This window comes from Trachypithecus francoisi, unplaced genomic scaffold, assembly GCF_009764315.1.
Source record: "Trachypithecus francoisi isolate TF-2019V2 unplaced genomic scaffold, Tfra_2.0 Lachesis_group1, whole genome shotgun sequence".
Classification (NCBI taxonomy): domain Eukaryota; kingdom Metazoa; phylum Chordata; class Mammalia; order Primates; family Cercopithecidae; genus Trachypithecus; species Trachypithecus francoisi.
The window spans coordinates 38,424,012-38,441,253 of record NW_022681454.1 but is presented as its reverse complement, the minus strand read 5'-3'; the positions used below and the strand labels follow the sequence as shown (position 1 = coordinate 38,441,253).

At 48.2% G+C, this 17,242-nt stretch overlaps 2 protein-coding genes across 4 annotated transcripts in view; one reads left to right on the top strand and one right to left on the bottom strand.

Annotated features, from left to right (window-relative positions):
• KLF3 (Kruppel like factor 3) overlaps positions 1 to 1,009 on the bottom strand; it is a 37,319-nt gene extending 36,310 nt beyond the window's left edge. For 2 of the 3 annotated variants that reach the window (XM_033213967.1, XM_033213968.1), the window contains exon 1: positions 738 to 871. The gene's annotated coding sequence lies outside the window, so the exon portion shown is untranslated. Of the gene's footprint in view, positions 1 to 737 lie in introns of all 3 variants that reach the window. The other variant, XM_033213966.1, reaches the window with a different exon arrangement.
• On the top strand, positions 630 to 2,306 carry LOC117085270 (putative uncharacterized protein FLJ13197). The gene has a single exon (XM_033213972.1). It carries the CDS (start codon positions 663 to 665, stop codon positions 1,035 to 1,037), a length of 375 nt encoding a protein of 124 aa, XP_033069863.1. The 5' UTR covers positions 630 to 662; the 3' UTR covers positions 1,038 to 2,306.
• Positions 2,307 to 17,242: the final 14,936 nt, after the last annotated feature.

Genomic DNA, 17,242 nt, shown 5'->3' with positions numbered 1-17,242 from the left:
CCAAACCCGGCCAGCTCATTTCTCCTGCCCCGGAGGATCCAGACGCCCTGGCAGCTCCTGGGCTCCAGAACCGAGAATGGGATGCTGCCTCCAATCCCAATTGCCCCAAGTTTCTTTCCAGAGGGCCCGGAGGCTGCTCCAAGTTTGCTCTGCCGGGCAAGCGGCCGCGCGGAGTGTCCAGAGAGGGGGGCGGCGGGGGGCGCGGGCGGAGGGCGGGGAGGGGAAGGACGCGGGATCCGGGGATGTGGTGGCGGGGGGGGGGGCACCGTGAAGGGGAGGAGCAGGAGCGCGCGGCCTCGGCGCTACCTTTCTCCAAACAACGTTGCCACACGCGGAGAGCACGGAGATTTCTGGGGCTTTGGAGGGAATCGTGAGCGGGCGGGAGGAGGCCGGGGACCACACAGGTGAGCCCCCGCCCGCGCCCTGCCCGGGACGGCGGCGGGCGCTGCGGTCCCGCTCCCCACCACCCGGGGTCCGCACGGTGCCTCGCCTCAACCCCTCACTTCCACCGCGAACCCGTGACCCCCTCCTCCTTGCTCGCTCTCCGCCCCCACCCCGGCAAAGTGGAGCCGCCGCACTTTCCCAAGCCCGCAGGCGCCCCCCACACATACACCAGCGCTGCACCTCAGACCCATTCCCCGCGGCCCCCTCCAGGGGAAAAAATGAAACCAGACTGGCCGAGAAGGGGGGCGGCAGGGGCCGGGGTGCGGAGCAGAGGTGAGGGAGACGGGACTTACTTTGCGAGGCGCAGTGCGGGGCGCCGCCGACGAGAAATAAAGGCCCCGATCCGGGCTGCCTGGAGCCCCCCGAGCGCAGCAATGTCAGGGCTCCAGTCCGGACGGCGTTGGCGGCGGCGGCCGCAGGGGACTGGGACGGGCGCGCGTGCGGCGGGCGCTCTCGCTGCGCTCCGGCTCGGGCCCTGGCTCCGCGCGGCTCCGCTCCTGGCTCCCCTCTGGCTCCTGGCACCAACTCCGGGCAGTCACATGACGCCGGCGCCGCTCGCTCTGCGAGCCTCCCGGGGCTGGCGGGGTAAGTAGAGGCTGGGACCCGGGGTGGGAGGGTCAGGGAGGGGAGAGGGAGCCGCCACGGCCGCCCGGGCTGGGCGGGTCCCCACCCACTTGGGTGGAGGCAGCCGCCGGAGGGGTCGGCCGAGTCACTCGCGCAAACACGCACCCCGCCCTGCGCCCTTCCCCCGCCACCCCCGCCTCCCGCGCCGCCTCCGCCCCGCCCCGCCCAGTCACCCGGGGACGGCCTGACAGACAGTCATTATTCCCCGGAGCCGGCGCCGCCCCGCCGGCCCAACCTGTCCCGCGAGGCGCGGCGCGGCCGTGGGGCTGGGCGTGCGCGGCGCGGCCTCCGCCCCCCGCCCGGCCCCGCGCCCCGCCCGTGTCCCCGCCCGCGTCCCCTCCCCGCGCCCTCCGCTCCGGAGCCCGCGCCCCGCCCGGCCCCGCCGCCGCGCCGCGCCGCGCCGCCGCCCGAGCCCGGGGGGAAGGAAGGGCGGCGCTGCCCGCTCCGGGCGTCACACGGCTGCGGCCCGCTGCGCCGATTCCAAAACACACAGCCGGGCTCGCGGGCGAGCCGAGGCGGGGGGCGCGGGCGGCCAGGGCCATCGATCAGCCGGCTCCAGCGGGAAGGGCGGCCCCGGGCGCGGCGGGAAGGGCTGGGCCCCGCGGCCGGCGCGGCGCGGCCCCTCCTCGGCTGAGCGCACTCAGCTCACTGCAGGAGAAAAGCCGAGCCGAGGCGGCCGCGGTGCAGGAGCGGGTGGGCCAGGCGGATTCGGGAGGGGAAGAGCGGCCGCTGGGGAGCGCCGAGCCTCCCTGGCCCCGAGTCGCCGGGGTCAGGGGACACCCTGTGGGCGCGCTCTTTCTTTATGCCCCGGGGCGACTGGTCCCCCTGGCTGGCGGCCCAGGCGGGGCCCCGCGCCTCTTGGGACTTTTCTTTGAAGGCCCGGAGACCCCCAGGGCAAACCTCCTACGGGCCAGGCCTGCAGCTGTAGCTAAAAAGCGGCATTTGCGCAGCCGAGCTTGCCTGGAAACTTCGCAGACTTTGGTCGGATCCTCCCCTGCAGAACGAGGGCCTGGCCTGGCGACCCCCTCATTTCAAGTTGCTTCTAGGGACCTAGCGCCCTAAGCTCAGTGGGCTTCAGGGCGCTGCGAGCGAATGGGGTGGCACAAATGCGCATTCGGTGCAAGCCAGGCCCCTTCGAGGACTTTGTGTAGATTGGTACGGAAGTTTAATGCTTTTTGGGGTTCTTTTTAAACAGTATTAATGTAATAATGAATGTAATAAAAAGAACAAAGGACAAATTGGTTCCATTGTTTTAAGTCCTGTGTAATGTTTAAAACTGCCCTTGCTTCGGTGTATGGCCTGTTACTGCTTCAAGATGTTTTAAAGGCCGTTTAAGTTGACCCATCTCGCTTTGCTGCTTCATCCAGACATCGTAGTGCTTAAAACAGAGTGTTAAAGTATATTCCGAGCCGCTTCATGTAGCTACACAGTGTTGTAAAATTAGTACCCGGTAACCTCAAGTAGTGAAATCGCATATTGTAAGTAATGCAAGTCCGGGAAAGGCCACGTGGAGGATACCCAGAACTGACACCGGCTCTTGGGACGTCGTGCTGTCCCGTAAGCTTCATCTTTAAAATGTAAAGGGTGTGAGGTTTTTTTTCTTCATAATGAATAAAAGACATTCCAGAAGAAAAAAAAAAAGTTGGATTCGTGTCAATTACTAATTGCCGTTTATTGATCACTGACATCATTAAATGTCTGATTGGCTGCCTTAAGGTTTGCATTAGCGGAACACCGTGTTAGGAATGCCTGGTGGAACTGACTCGTAGTAGGTGCTCAAAGAAGTATGGATTTTTCTCCAGGGACACAGTGACGAAAACTCGAAGCACATAAACCATATTTTTTACATTGTTCATGTGGGTGTGGACGCAAAGGGGAAGAGCGAAATAGGCCTGTTGGAGAAAAGTGTGGCCCAAGATAAGAAGGGAGTGGTTTTGATATGGAAGGGGCAGGCGGCAAAGGAGAAGAAACGCCATTTTAAAAACTTAATTAGTGAACACAGTGTGTTCGGTGCCCTGTGGGAAGCTGCTCAAATGCAAGTTGTCAGAAATGAATCTATCTAGTGCTGGGTAGCTCAGTGAAGGACACCATCATTCTTCAAAGTGCCCAACAGGGTGGAGCACAGTCGCTCACTCCAGCACTTTGCGAGGCCGAGTTGGGTGGACCACTTGAGGCCAGGAGTCGGAGACCAGCCTGGCCAAGTTGGCGAAACATCTTCTCTACAGAAATTACAAAAATTAGCCAGGCATGGCGGCGCACGCCTGTAATCCTAGCTGTGTAGGAAGGCTGAGGCAGGGTAATTGCTTGAATTCAGGAGATGGAGGTTGTAGTGAGCTGAGATCGTGTCACTAAACAGAGTGAAACTGTCAAAAACAAACAAAAAAAAAAAACAGAAGCCCCTAAGCCCTTCTTCTCGCTAGCAGGGCATAGCCCACGATTCACTGAGTCCTGGACCTTCTTGGTCACTACCCACTCTCTGGCCACTATGCTGGCCCAGCCTGTTGCCACCGTGTCTTGTTGGTCATCCTGTTTGTAGTATGGCTGAAGCGTGAAAAAGGCGTTGGAGCACGGGAGTAAGAGTGCCCTTTCCAAAATGCAAGCCTAATCATGTCAGTCCCTTCAATGGCTTCCCATAGGATGAAGTCCTAAACTTTCCACCCCTGCTGGCCTGGCCTCTGCCGGTCATTACCGACACTTCTCCCTCTTCTCCCTTCCTACTGTTTTCCAGCAATGCTGAACTTCTTTCCGTTCCTTTCTTCTAACTCTGTCTTCCCACCTCTGGCCCTTTGCACATGCTCATTTTTCTAGGTAGAAAAGCCTTGTCTTCTCCCCCAACCTGACCTCTACTCCCATTTCCCTAAATTCTATCCATCGTTTCAGTGTTGGCTTAAATGACATTTTCTCCAAATATGTATTCTCTCACCGCACCTTTGGACAACTTGAGGTGCTCTGGTAACATCTAGTGGGGCCTGATGGGAGGTGTTTGGGTCATCGGAGTGGATCCTCGTATTTCCACTCTTGTAACACTTTTCATTCTTGTAATTGGCTATTTAATGATCTCTCTGTGGCACTAGACTGGAAACTCCATGAGGGCAGGTACCTTGTCTTTTCAGCAAAAATGTATTCCCAGGGCCCAGATGTTCAATGAATTGTCAAAGGAATAAATGTGGTTTATGAGTTGAGAGGAAGGAGGAGTCATTCTGAGCTGAAGAGGTGAGCGGAGGCTACAGGGAGGCAAGTTGCCATGAACTATACCTCCATCAGTCCAGGGGCTTCGAAATGGTGAAGAGGAGGGAAGAGGGAGTTACCCCCACTGAGTGCTTTTAAGCAATGGAGTGAGATAGTGAAAGTGATGCCTGGGTCTTTTTAAAATTCCTAACACTAGCACGGTGCCTGGAACACGGTCAGGTGTTCAGTAAAGCCTGCATGACCATCTCAAGTGTGATCTTTGTGGTAGCTGCTTTGCCCTTTTCCCTTGCTGACGGCAGACCAGTCTGGTTTAGGTGTAGGAAGTCTATCTTCAGTGGAGGATACCCATGCCAGGTCCCAGCAGAGGAACCCTGGTTGTTCCCAGCCAATCCCAGTCTCTTTTGCCAGTGACTGGTTGGAGGGTAGGTATGCAACCTAGTTCTAGCAAGTGGGACATGAAGGGAAGTGTGCTAGAGGTTTTGTGGGAAATCTTTGTTTCTTCCTGATACAAGGAAATCCCCAGACCTGCTCTGGAAGTTGTTAGGTGAGGATGTGATGCTTGAAGCTGTGGTAGCCATCTTGTATTTGTGAGAGAAAGCCAATGTTTTGATTTCCATGTGGATAGTTCTTTTTTTTTTTTTTTTTTTTTTTTTTTTTTTTTTGAGACGGAGTCTCACTCTGTCGCCCAGGCTGGAGTGCAGTGGCCGGATCTCAGCTCACTGCAAGCTCCGCCTCCCGGGTTTATGCCATTCTCTCGCCTCAGCCTCCCGAGTAGCTGGGACTACAGGCGCCCGCCACATCGCCCGGCTAATTTTTTGTATTTTTTTAGTAGAGACGGGGTTTCACCATGTTAGCCAGGATGGTCTCGATCTCCTGACCTCGTGATCCACCCGTCTCGGCCTCCCAAAGTGCTGGGATTACAGGCTTGAGCCACCGCGCCCGGCCGTGGATAGTTCTTTTTTTACAACCATTCAGTTTTCAGCTCAAATGTTACCTCAGGAATGACTTCCTTGACCACACAGTTTAAAACATACTCCCCTTCCTCTTTGCTGTGGTTCGGATGTTTGTCCTTTCCAAATCCCATGTCGAAATTTGATCCTCAGCATTGGAGGTGGGGCCTGATGGGAGGTGTTCCGGTCATGGGAGTAGATCCTCCATGGATAGATGAACACTCTCCCTGAGGATGGGGAATAAATGAGCACTTCCTATGTTAGTTTTCAAGAAAGCTGATTCTTACAAAGAGATCTCTGGGCCAAGTGTGATGACTCACACCTGTAATCCCAGCACTTTGGGAGGCCGAGGTGGGCGGATCACCTGAGGTCAGGAGTTCAAGACCAGCCTGGCCAACGTGGTGAAATCCCATCTCTACTACAAATGCAAAAACAGATACTAGCCAGGCGTGGCGACAGGCACCTGTAATCCCAGCTACTTGGGAGGCTGAGGCAGAAGAATCGCTTGAACCTAGGAGGTGGAGGTTGCAGTGAGCTGAGACCGTGCCATTGCATTTCCGCCTGGGCAACAAGGGCAAAACTCCGTCTCAAAAAAAAAAAAAAAAAAGAGCCTGGTACTTTCCTCCTGGCTCTCTTCTTGCCCTGTGATCTCTGCACACACTGGCTCCCCTTCACCTTCTGTCATGCATGGAAGGAGCCTGAGGCCTTCACTGGATGCCCAGTCTTCCAACCAGCAGAACTGTGAGCCAAATAAATGTTTTTTCTTTATAAGTTACCCAGCCTCAGGTGTTTCCTTTATAGCAACATGAAAAGGACTAATATGCCATTCATTGTTTAGTCATTGTCCTATTTTCTTTTCTTTTTTTTTGTATATCACTAACTAAAAATACCCCTTTCTTTTTTTGTTTATTTGCTACCTTTTTTTCTATTAGGATGTGAGCTCTGTGAGAGCAGGGATATTGTTTTATTTCACTTTTTCTCAAGCTTCTAAAACAGTGTCTAACAAACAGAAGGTGTTCCATAAGTATTTGTTGATTAATGTATGACAGCTAAGCTACCCCAGGACAATAACACCATGTTGAAATGGATTCAGGGGCTAGTGGACACAAGCCACCGCAAACCTCCACTTTCTCTTTTGTGACTTACATCACAATATATTCCATCTCAGACAGTCTCTTCCTGCTACACAAATACATTTTTCTTGAGATTCCTTATTTCTTCTCCAATCTACTTTAGAGCTTTTGTATTCCTTCCCAGGGAATTTCTCCTCCTCATTTGAGGACAGACAGAGCTACCAAGGCAGAAGAGTGTCATGTGCTTGTGAATTTACGGGGTAGCACCTTAATTTAAGGTAGTTACCTTAAATGAAAACAATGCTATATGATTTGAAGTAAAATTAGAAATGCTAGGCTAAGGATTATCCATCTCTAAAACATCACAAAAGGTCTGTAGATTCTCCGCATCATCTCTACAAGTTTCCACCTATGTTATCTATCCATCCATCCAATTTAGAATTGCCAGGAAATATTGAGGTTGAGTTAGGTGACCATGAGTTCTGGTGAAGATCAGACTAGATGTATGATCCACCCCCACCCCCAGAAGCTCTTAGCATTTCTAGTGCAGGTGGACAGTTGTCTTGGATTGTGTTTGGCAGGACAGTGCCATGACAGTGGCACAGTGGAAATGTTGGTTCTTGGGATCTAAGTCAGAGGGGTAAAACAGGATAAGGCTGTAGAGAAATAGCCAAGGGATTGGTGAACTGGACATTCCGAATAGATTGAAGATTCCAAATAGATGTCTGGGAATAATGGAGTGAGTCACCTGGAAGGTTAGGAGGTGAGTTGTCAGAGAATGGGGACTACCTGTAAGTTTAGTATTTAGAGGTGAAGCAGTCCTAGGGGATGGTGTGGTCCAGGGAGTGCCTGTGGAAGTAGGAGAACTAGAAGGGAGTGGAGAAGATCCCTGAAGATGAAGAGACGAGGGAAAAGAGTGACTGGGGTGTTAAACATGGTTCCATGTGGATCCTGAAATTACTCAGAGCTATGGCCAGAGTAAGACTTAGGCCCTCAAGTCATGTCTTAATTCCAAAAACAAAAAAAACCAAAAAAACAAAAAACCTCTGAGAAACGTGGATGATAGCCACCAGGAGAGAATGGTTAGAAGATATCCTCCTTTTTCTATAGTTAAATCTGCTTTCCTTGAATCATGATTATTCAAAAATAATCACTTGGGCTGGGTGTGGTGGTTCATGCGTGTAATCCCAGCACTTTGCGAGGCTGAGGCAGACAGATCATCTGAGGTCAGGAGTTTGAGACCAGCCTGGTCAACATGGTGAAACCCTGTCTCTACTGAACATACAAGCATTAGCCGGGCGCAGTGGCATGCACCTGTAATCCCAGCTACTCTGGAGGCTGAGGCAGAAAAATTGCTTGAACCCGGAAGATGGAGGTTGCAGTGAGCCGAGATGGCGTCACTGCACTCCAGCCTGGACAACAGAGCGAGACTCCATCTCCAAAAAAAAAAAAAAAAAAAAAAAATCACGTGTGTTTCATTGTTTTTTGGTTATTTTGCAAGTAAAATATGTCAGTAGTTTTATTTCCTACTTTTTATTGAAAATATATTATTTCTGCTTTATTGAGAGTTTCAGTCAACTTTTGGAGACCTGTCAGAGACCTTAAAACATTATTTATACTATGACTTCAAAGGGAAATGATTTATAATTTCCAAACCAATGTCCTACACATACAAAGAGACTGCAACCTCTTGCTGAGTTGGAGACTACCTAGATTTTTCCTGTGCTGGTAGTCAGAGTAAGTAAAGAATGGGAGACCCACAAAATAAGAAAAACGACCTCCCTTGTTTTGGAATGAGGCTGTTTTTCAACTGTTTTGGAGTAAGGTGGACTCTTTATGTTTCTCGCCCTCTCTTCTATGTTAAGGAATAATTATTGGCATTTAAATCTTGAATTTAATCTACTTCAGTTAGTATTGCTTGAACATTTACCATAGGTCTTGGGTGGGGCTGACAATGCAAGAAATATGTATGACATAATCCCTGCATTCAAGGAATTAAAGAGAATATATGTATTATTCTGCTTAATTATTACACAATGCAGAAATAATAATATAATGAATAAAATTTATTTTATATTATTTTATTTTTGAGACAGAGTCTCATTCTGTTACCCAGGCTGGAGTGCAGTGGCGCAATCTCGACTCACTGCAACAACCTCTGCCTCCTGGGTTCCAGCAATTCTCCTGCCTCAGCCTGCCAAGTAGCTGGGATTACAGGGGTGCACCACCCTCAGCTAATTTCTGTATTTTTAGTAGAGACGGGGTTTCACCATGTTGGCCAGGCTGGTCTCTAACTCCTGATCTCAAGTGATGCTCCTGTCTTGGCTTCCCAAAGTGCTGGGATTACAGGTGTGAGCCACTGTGCCTGGCCAAGAATATGATGAATACAATTTAGAAAAGGACAATGATATGAGAGCTAAATGGATAAAAAGGTAAATGTATTTGTCCAAAATATGAGTAGTAATGTGTGGTTTGGTTTTTGTCTTCAAGAAGCTTACAATCTTGCAAAATAAATCACATCTGGTCAGGAAATCCTGAAAATCTTCATGGAGGAGGTGACATCTGTGTTAGAACTTCATGGCTGCAGAAGGGGCTGGGAATCAGATTTCAGGGTCTGGAAAGGGCATGGAGGCAAAGGGTCCAACAGGAAACTGGGTCACTTAGGAGTGGAACGAGATAAGGCAGGAGAGGTCAGCCAAGACCATGTTGTGGAGAAAATTGGAATTTGACATCGGGCAACCACAGGTTTTTAAGCAGGTGAGTGGCATTAGATAGCATATAAAAATGACATGAAGTTTAATGTTAATATAAAGCTCCAACAGTGCAGAGCAGAAGGCAGCAAGCAAAGGGTGCATACATCTATTCATGTATATATACATATATCATCTCTCTCTCTCCCACCCTGTACACACATGCACATGTACATGTGCACATGTGAGCATTTTTCTACGTTAGTGACTAAGCCAGCAAAGAGGCAGTGTGTGTACACTGTGCTCTAGGGAAGTGGTCTTGCCACCTTTTCTTTTCTGCTCGTTCCAAGTGCATTGCATGCCCACACTTCCAAAACCCTGAAGTTTGAAGCATTTCCCTCCATGTAAAAGCTCAGTTGCACAGGCTCCCCTGATGCTTGGCTGGGAAGAGGACTTCAGCCTTTTATTCCTTGGTCTCCCAACGCGGCAAGCCATTCTGCATTCACAAATGATTTGGAAGTTTTGCTGATCTGTCCTAGAAAAAATTAAACACATGGTTCTCCCACATGAACAGTGGAGAGTTCTTCGTCACTCTGGCAATTAAAAAAATTTGCTAATACACAAAAACATGAAAATGAAAATAATGGTCATATCCAAGTGATAGGAGTAGGGGGAATATTTTTTCTTTGCCTTTCAATATTCTGTGTTTTTTTCTTTAATGAGCATGTATTCCTTTTGTAATAAGAAACAAGTGTGTTTGGCCGGGCGCGGTGGCTCAAGCCTGTAATCCCAGCACTTTGGGAGGCCGAGGCGGGCGGATCACGAGGTCAGGAGATCGAGACCCTCCTGGCTAATACGGTGAAACCCCGTCTCTACTAAAAATACAAAAAACTAGCCGGGCGCGGTGGCGGGCGCCTGTAGTCCCAGCTACTCGGAGGCTGAGGCGGGAGAATGGCGTGAACCCGGGAGGCGGAGCTTGCAGTGAGCTGAGATCCGGCCACTGCACTCCAGCCTGGGCGACAGAGCGAGACTCCGTCTCAAAAAAAAAAAAAAAAAAAAAAAAAAAGAAACAAGTGTGTTTTAAAAGATAGCTAAAATGCTGGGCATGGTGGCTCACGCCTGTAATCCCAGCATTTTGGGAGGCCGAGGTGGTGGATCGCTTGAGATCAGGAGTTCGAGACCAGCCTAGCTAACTTGGTGAAACCCTGTCTCTACTAAAAATACAAAAATCAGCCTGGTGTGGTGGTGCATGTCTATAATCCCAGCTACTCCAGAGGCTGAGGGAGGAGAATCGCTTTAACCTAGGAGGTGACTTTGCAGTGAGCCGAGATTTTGCCACTGCACTACAGACTGGGTGACAAAGTGACTCTGTCTCAAAAAAAAAAAAAAAAAAGCTAAGAAAGAAAGAGAAAGAAATGGGCAATGGGCAAGTTGTGTATAATTAAGTGTCGGATCTGAAGCACAGTTTTGCAAGTTGGCCGTTTGGAAGCACCTCAAAGCCAGAGGTGCAGTCCTTTGCTTGGGATTTTGAAGGGGGCTGAGTCTAGAGGGGCAGGAGGTGGTGAAAAGGGAGGCTCTAGAAATAGAGGGCAGTGGCCGGGCGCAGTGGCTCAAGCCTGTAATCCCAGCACTTTGGGAGGCCGAGACGGGCGGATCACGAGGTCAGGAGATCGAGACCATCCTGGCTAACACGGTGAAACCCCGTCTCTACTAAAAAATACAAAAACTAGCTGGGCGAGGTGGCGGGCGCCTGTAGTCCCAGCTACTCGGGAGGCTGAGGCAGGAGAATGGCGTAAACCCGGGAGGCGGAGCTTGCAGTGAGCTGAGATCCGGCCACTGCACTCCAGCCCAGGCGACAGAGCGAGACTCCGTCTCAAAAAAAAAAAAAAAAAAAAAAAAAAAAAGAAATAGAGGGCAGTGAGAGAAGGTGAACATCTTTTACTGAGTGTTTGGCTTGCTTTTTTTTTTGTTTTTTTGAGACGGAGTCTAGCTCTGTCGCCCAGGCTGGAATGCAGTGGCACGATCTCGGCTCACTGCAACCTCCGCCTCCCGGCTTCAAGTGATTCTCCTGCCTCAGCCTCCGGAATAGCTGGGATTATGGGCATGTCCCACCACACCCGGCGAGTTTTTGTATTTTTGGTAGAGACGGGGTTTCACTATGTTAGCCAGGCTGGTCTCAAACTCCTGACCTCGTGATCCACTCGCCTTGGCCTCCCAAAGTGCTGGGATTACAGGCATGAGTCACTGCACCCGGCCGACTCTTTGGCTTATTAAAGGCTGCTTGGTTAGTTGGACCTGTGCTGGTTCTTGGAACTGGAATTTTTTAAAATAACACATACAGAATTTGCTTGACAAACCTTTCCAAAGAGGAAAAGCTAAAAAGAAACACCAAAAACAAAACAAAACAAAACAACAACAACAAAAAACAAAACCAAAAATAGAAAAGCTGGCAAACTAGAATGAGTAGAGCTGAAGTTCCTATTTCTGAAGAGATAGGAATATATTAATACTCCTGGATCAAGGTCCATTCATCCTCTCTGGGGGTCTTTTGCCAGGATCTGTTGATTTGACGGGAAACAGAGGTGTCAGCAGTTGTGGATGTGAGTCTGTGAGAGATGACCTGCAGCCCCCAAACACCATTACCGTGTCTGGTGCGTTGTCTCAGCAGGAGGGGCTTCTAGCTGCTCCGCTGTTTCTTTCTGAGCTGCATCTGCTTGTCTGTTATTGTTCATAAGGTTTTCTGGGTAACTATAAGCAACGGCCTTGTTAGTTCCTCTTGAGATTGCCCACTACTCCCCACCCTTATTTCTCACCTCCCAGCATCCTGTTTGTCTCCCTGACTCTGTTCCCCGCCCTGTCCCCACCCTTACAGAGCTACCAGCCCTTTTAGCCATGTTTGCTTCCCTTAGCTCATTAATTTTAACCTTTTATTAAGTGTTCTCACATCAAACAAGGCATGTCATCTATCCAATTTTTTATTCATTAATTTGTGCTTTCTTCTATCGTGAATATCTTTAAAATATGTCTAGATGTATATTGTAGTCTGTTTTCCTGTTGTCTTGAAGATACTGTATTTCCAGAAAATTCTAAAAGAATGGAAGAGGATAAAAGAAAGTATGGACAACTTTGAATGATGTAAAAGACTTTTTTTTTTTTTTTGGTGTGCTTTGCCTATTTAAAGTTACTTGCTTATGAGAGAAACAAGAAATCTACAAAATATAGTATGTTCATGCTCACATCGATATGATGTTTAGTTTATTAGATTTTCCAGAATATTTTAGCCAGTCAATAATTTTTTGTTTGTTTGTTTGTTTGTTTTTTGAGGCAGAGTCTTGCTGTGTCACCCAGGCTGGAGTGTAGTGGTGCGATGTCGTCTCACTGCAACCTCCGCCTCCCGTGTTCAACAGATTCTCCACCTTCAGCCTCCCTAGTAGCTGGGACTATAGGCGCCCGCCATCACACCTGGCTAATTTTTTGTATTTTTAATAGAGGTGGGGTTTCACCATGTTAGCCAGGATGGTCTTGATCTCCTGACCTCGTGATCTGCCTGCCTCAGCCTCCCAAAGTGCTGGGATTACAGGCGTGAGCCACCACGCACAGCCTAGCCAGTCAATAATTTTATATGAAGTGTCTGGACTTACATTTAAATTTTTTTCATTGCTGTTGCAAGTGGGTCTATTAACTATGAAACATTATAGAGTCTAGCACTTAAGTTTTGCAGGTTTATGAGAAATATTTACCATTTAAAAAATATCATCATAAAAGAAATCATCAGTGCTTTAGCACAACTAAATATATAGTTCTGCCTAGTAGTCATGGTATTTTCACAATACAGAAAATTCACTTTATAAAAAAGAGAAACATTTAGTTTTTAAAAAAGGAGGGAAAACGCTTTCAAAATTTGAGTACAACTTTTGTTACACAGTAATGTATCTAATCGATTTCTTTTTCTGCACTAAAGATAAGGGAAATGGATTCAAAAGAAGCAGAAATTGATGATGGCATTCTAAACTCATATCAGTATCTTGTTTCTTTAGCTATTTCATCAATATCTGAAAAATAAGATTTCCCCTGAGATTCACACAATGTGTCTCCTTTTCCATGTTTGTTTATTTTCTTATGTGGCAAATTGTTTCAAATGCAATTAATTTTCTTTCATTTGGTACTATGAAGATGAGGGCATCTTAAAGGAGTTCCCAAGATTCAGGAGGAAACAGGAGAAGTCTTGAGGAGCGTTTATCACCACCTGCCAGGAGAGATACTCTTGGTAGGTTATCAGCTTACTTTCTCCAGCCATGTATCTCAAGATATTCCCAGTTGTGATGCATTGGAAAGTACCTGTCTAACCTCTTGTCCTCAGGACTTTTCAATTTTCATTAGGTGGTAGTTATCAAATGAGTAGTGTAGTTTGGATAATGACAAAATTAGTCACATTTATTAATGTATTTCCCTTAACTTTCTTCTGTACCTGCAGAAGTACCCTTAGATCCAAACAAGCAAACAAACAAACAATGCCCCCGTCCCCCGGCCCCATCCAAAAAAAAAAAAAAACCAGTTAATTTAATCTAGACCATTTGGTACAGATGACTGACAAAGATGCATTGTATAATTCAGACACACAATTGCTGTGTCTGAGATCTTGGCTCATTGCAACCTCTACCTCCCAGGTTCAAGCAATTCTCCTGCCTCAGCCTCCCGAGTAACTGGGATTATAGGTGTCCACCACCACACCCGGCTAATTTTTGTGTTTTTAGTAGAGACAGGGTTTCATCATGTTAGCCAGTCTGGTCTCGAACCCCTCACCCCATAATCCACCTGCCTCGGCCTCCTAAAGTGTTGGGATTACAGGTGTGAGCCACTGTGCCCTGCCAACACTGTTGAGTACGTTATTATTTCAATTCCAGATAACAGCCTTAATTTCGGTCTCTCTCTCTCCCTTTTTCTCTCTTTCTTTCATATGGAGTCTTGCCCTGTCCCCCAGGCTGGAGTACAGTGGTGTGATCCAGGCTCACTGGAACTTCTGCCTCCTGAGTTCAAGCTATTCTCCTGCCTAAGCCTCCCAAGTAGCTGGGATTATAAGCTTATGCCACCATGCCCAGCTGATTTTTGTATTTTTAGTAGAGATGGGAATTTCACCATGTTAGCCAGGCTGGTCTTGGACTTGTGACCTCAAGTGATCTGCCCACCTCGGCCTCCCAAAGTGCTGGGATTACAGGCTAAGCCACCACGCCTGGCCCAGATAACAGTCTTTCTATTCTATCATCTTTAGAAATTAGGAAAGGAAGGCAAAAATTTTTAGCCTATTTTAAAGAAAACCTTTCCTGTGTCATTGTTTTAAACAGATATGTGTATCATTCACCTTTTCTTTTCAAATCTGAAAAACAAATTCTCCAAAAAAATTTTTAAATTGTTTTTATACTCTAGAATTATTACCACCACTACCACCCTGTACAGTTTACATTTCTAGTTAGCAACTGGGCGCAGTGGCTCACGCCTGTAATCCCAGCACTTCAGGAGGCTGAGGCAGGTGGACCACTGGAGGCCAGGAGTTGGAGACCAGCCTGGCCAACATGGCAAAATCCTGTCTCTACTACAAATACAAAAATTAGCTGGGTGCAGTGGCACACACCTGTGATCCCAGCACTTTGGGAGGCAGGCGGGGGGCGGGGGGGAGCGGATCACTTAAGGTCAGCAGTTCGAGACTACTCTGGCCAACATGGTGAAACCCTGTCTCTAGTAAAAATACAAAAATTAGCCGGGTACAGTGATGCATGCCTGTATTCCCAGCTACTCAGGAGGCTGAGGCAGGAGAATAGCTGTTGCAGTGAGCTGAGATCGTGCCACTGCACTCCAGTGTAGGTGACAGAGCAAGACTCTGTCTCAAAAACAAAAACAAAAACAAACCCAAATACATTTCTAGTTTGCTTGAACTCTTGTAGTTGTTTATAAGCTACTTAGAGCAAGGGCTTTGTCTTTTTTATAGTTTCTGTTACAATTTTTATACTTAACGGACAGTTCTATATTATTCTAACAACTAATTTCCTTGGCCATATAAATAACTTTTCTTATTCTTTTCTTTCTGGTTTTTTTTTTTTTTTTTGAGACAGAGTCTCAATCTGTCACCCAGGCCGGAGTACAGTGGTGCTATCTTGGCTCACTATAACCTCTGCTGCCTGGGTTCAAGCGATTCTCCTGCCTCAGCCTCCTGAGTAGCTGGGATTACAGGTGCCTGCCATTGCATCTGGCTAATTTTTGTATTTTTAGTAGAGACGGGGTTTCACCATGTTGGCCAGGCTGATCTTGAACTCCTGACCTCGTGATCCACCCACCTTGGCCTCCCAAAATGCTGGGATTATAGGCTTGAGCCACCATGCCTGGCCATATAAATGACTTTTAAAATTTGAATTTATTTCTCCATAAATAGGATGCTTATACTATTTATTTAGTGTGGATTTGTATTTTTATATCTTATACCTTATGGCTTATCACTTGCTTTAGTACCTCTGTTATATTCTTGAAACTATAAACTCTACTCAAAATAGTATAATTTAAATCCATTTCTCAAGGAAAATATTAAATATAATTAAATTTAAGTATTATAATTAAGAGTTTCATGTAAAATGTCCTGTTACATCACATAAAAATGGATGTCCTATTGAAAGGAGAAAAATTCTCTTATCCCCTTCTCAGGGCACGTGATGGGGTGTGGCTTGGGCTCGCTTCTTCGGTGCCTTGCTGCTCAAAACCCCTAGGGGTGGCTGGGCACGGTGGCTCACCCCTGTAATCCCAGTGCTTTGGGAGGCCGAGGTGGGCAGATCACTTGAGGTCAGGAGCTCGAGACCAGCCTGGCCAAGATGGTGAAACCCTGTTTGTACTATAAATACCAAAATTAGTTGGGCGTGGTGGCACACGCCTGTATCCCAACTACTCAGGAAGCTGAGGCAGGAGAGCTGTGTGAACCTGGGAAGTGGAGGTTGCAGTGAGCTGAGATCACACTACTGCGCTCCAGCCTTAGCAACAAAGCAAGACTGTATCAAGAAAAAACAAAAAACAAAAAAACCCTCGGGGGAGCAGGCAGACGGGCAGGTCGTGGGGAGTGTGGGCTCCAACCCCATGGCTGCATCTAGGGGTGAATGTTTACCGCTCCTGAAGCCCCAGTGGGCGTGTGTTACCATGCGCTTTTTTAGTTTAGCCGTCGGTAGGTGGCTTGTGTCAGTCAGCTCAATTAGACCCCCTGCTTTATTGCAAGGACAGAGGGCTTTCTGCATCTTGGGGTTTCTTGCCTTGGTGTACTAGAAGAATTGGATCACACATGGGCTTGGAGAATGAGTGCAGGGTTTTTTGTTTTGAGACAGAGTCTTGCTCTGTTGCCCAGGCTGGAGTGCAGTGGCACCATCTTGGCTCACTGCAACCTCTGCCTCCTGGGTTTAAGTGATTCTCCTGCCTCAGCCTCTCAAATAGTTGGGACTACAGGCATGTGCCACCACGCCCAGCTAATTTTTGTATTTTTGGTAGAGATGGGTTTTACCAGGTTGGCCAGGCTGGTCTCGAACTCCTGATCTCAAGTGATCTGCCTGCCTTGGCCTCCCAAAGTGCTGAGATTACAGGTGTGAGACACCACGCCTGGCCTGAGTGCAAGGTTTTATTGAGTTAAAGTAGCTCTCAGCAGATGGGGGAGCCAGAAGGGGGATAGAGTGAGAAGGTGATTTTTCCTTGGAGTCCAGCCACTCAGCAGCCTGGGCCCTCCTCCGACCACTCTGGCCAAACTGTGTCATTCCCCCGGTTGATGGCCTGCCAGTGTCTATCAGTGTACTCTTATGCCAGTGCGTTCCTCTCGACATCCAGCTGCTTCTGTTCTTCCGCTGGTATGTTCCTCTTAACGTCCAGCCGCTTGTGTCTCTGCCTGCTAGGGTCTCAGGGTTTTTATAGGCACAGGATGGGGGCATGGCAGGCCAGAGTGGTCTTGGGAAATGCAACATTTAGGCAGGAAAACAGAAATGCCTGTCCTCATGTAGGTCTGTGGGCACAGGCTCAGGGGTGGAGCTCTAGCTAGGGACCACACCCTTCCCTTCCCTACACTTCCCTGCCCCGCTCTGGTATCACTGTTATATCACATAAAAATATTAGACTGGGGGTTAAATGAGGAATGCTTACTGAAATAGCCAAGGACTGAAATTCCTGCTTATGTGTGAGGTTAGGAACACTCTGCTGCCTCACCCTAACTACCTTTATTTATCATATTGCTTGGATGCAATTATATGAAAAGAAACAT

Excerpts from the sequence above, each read along its gene's own strand:
- LOC117085270 (XM_033213972.1), top strand. The coding sequence starts at position 663 with ATGAAACCAGACTGGCCGAGAAGGGGGGCGGCAGGGGCCGGGGTGCGG.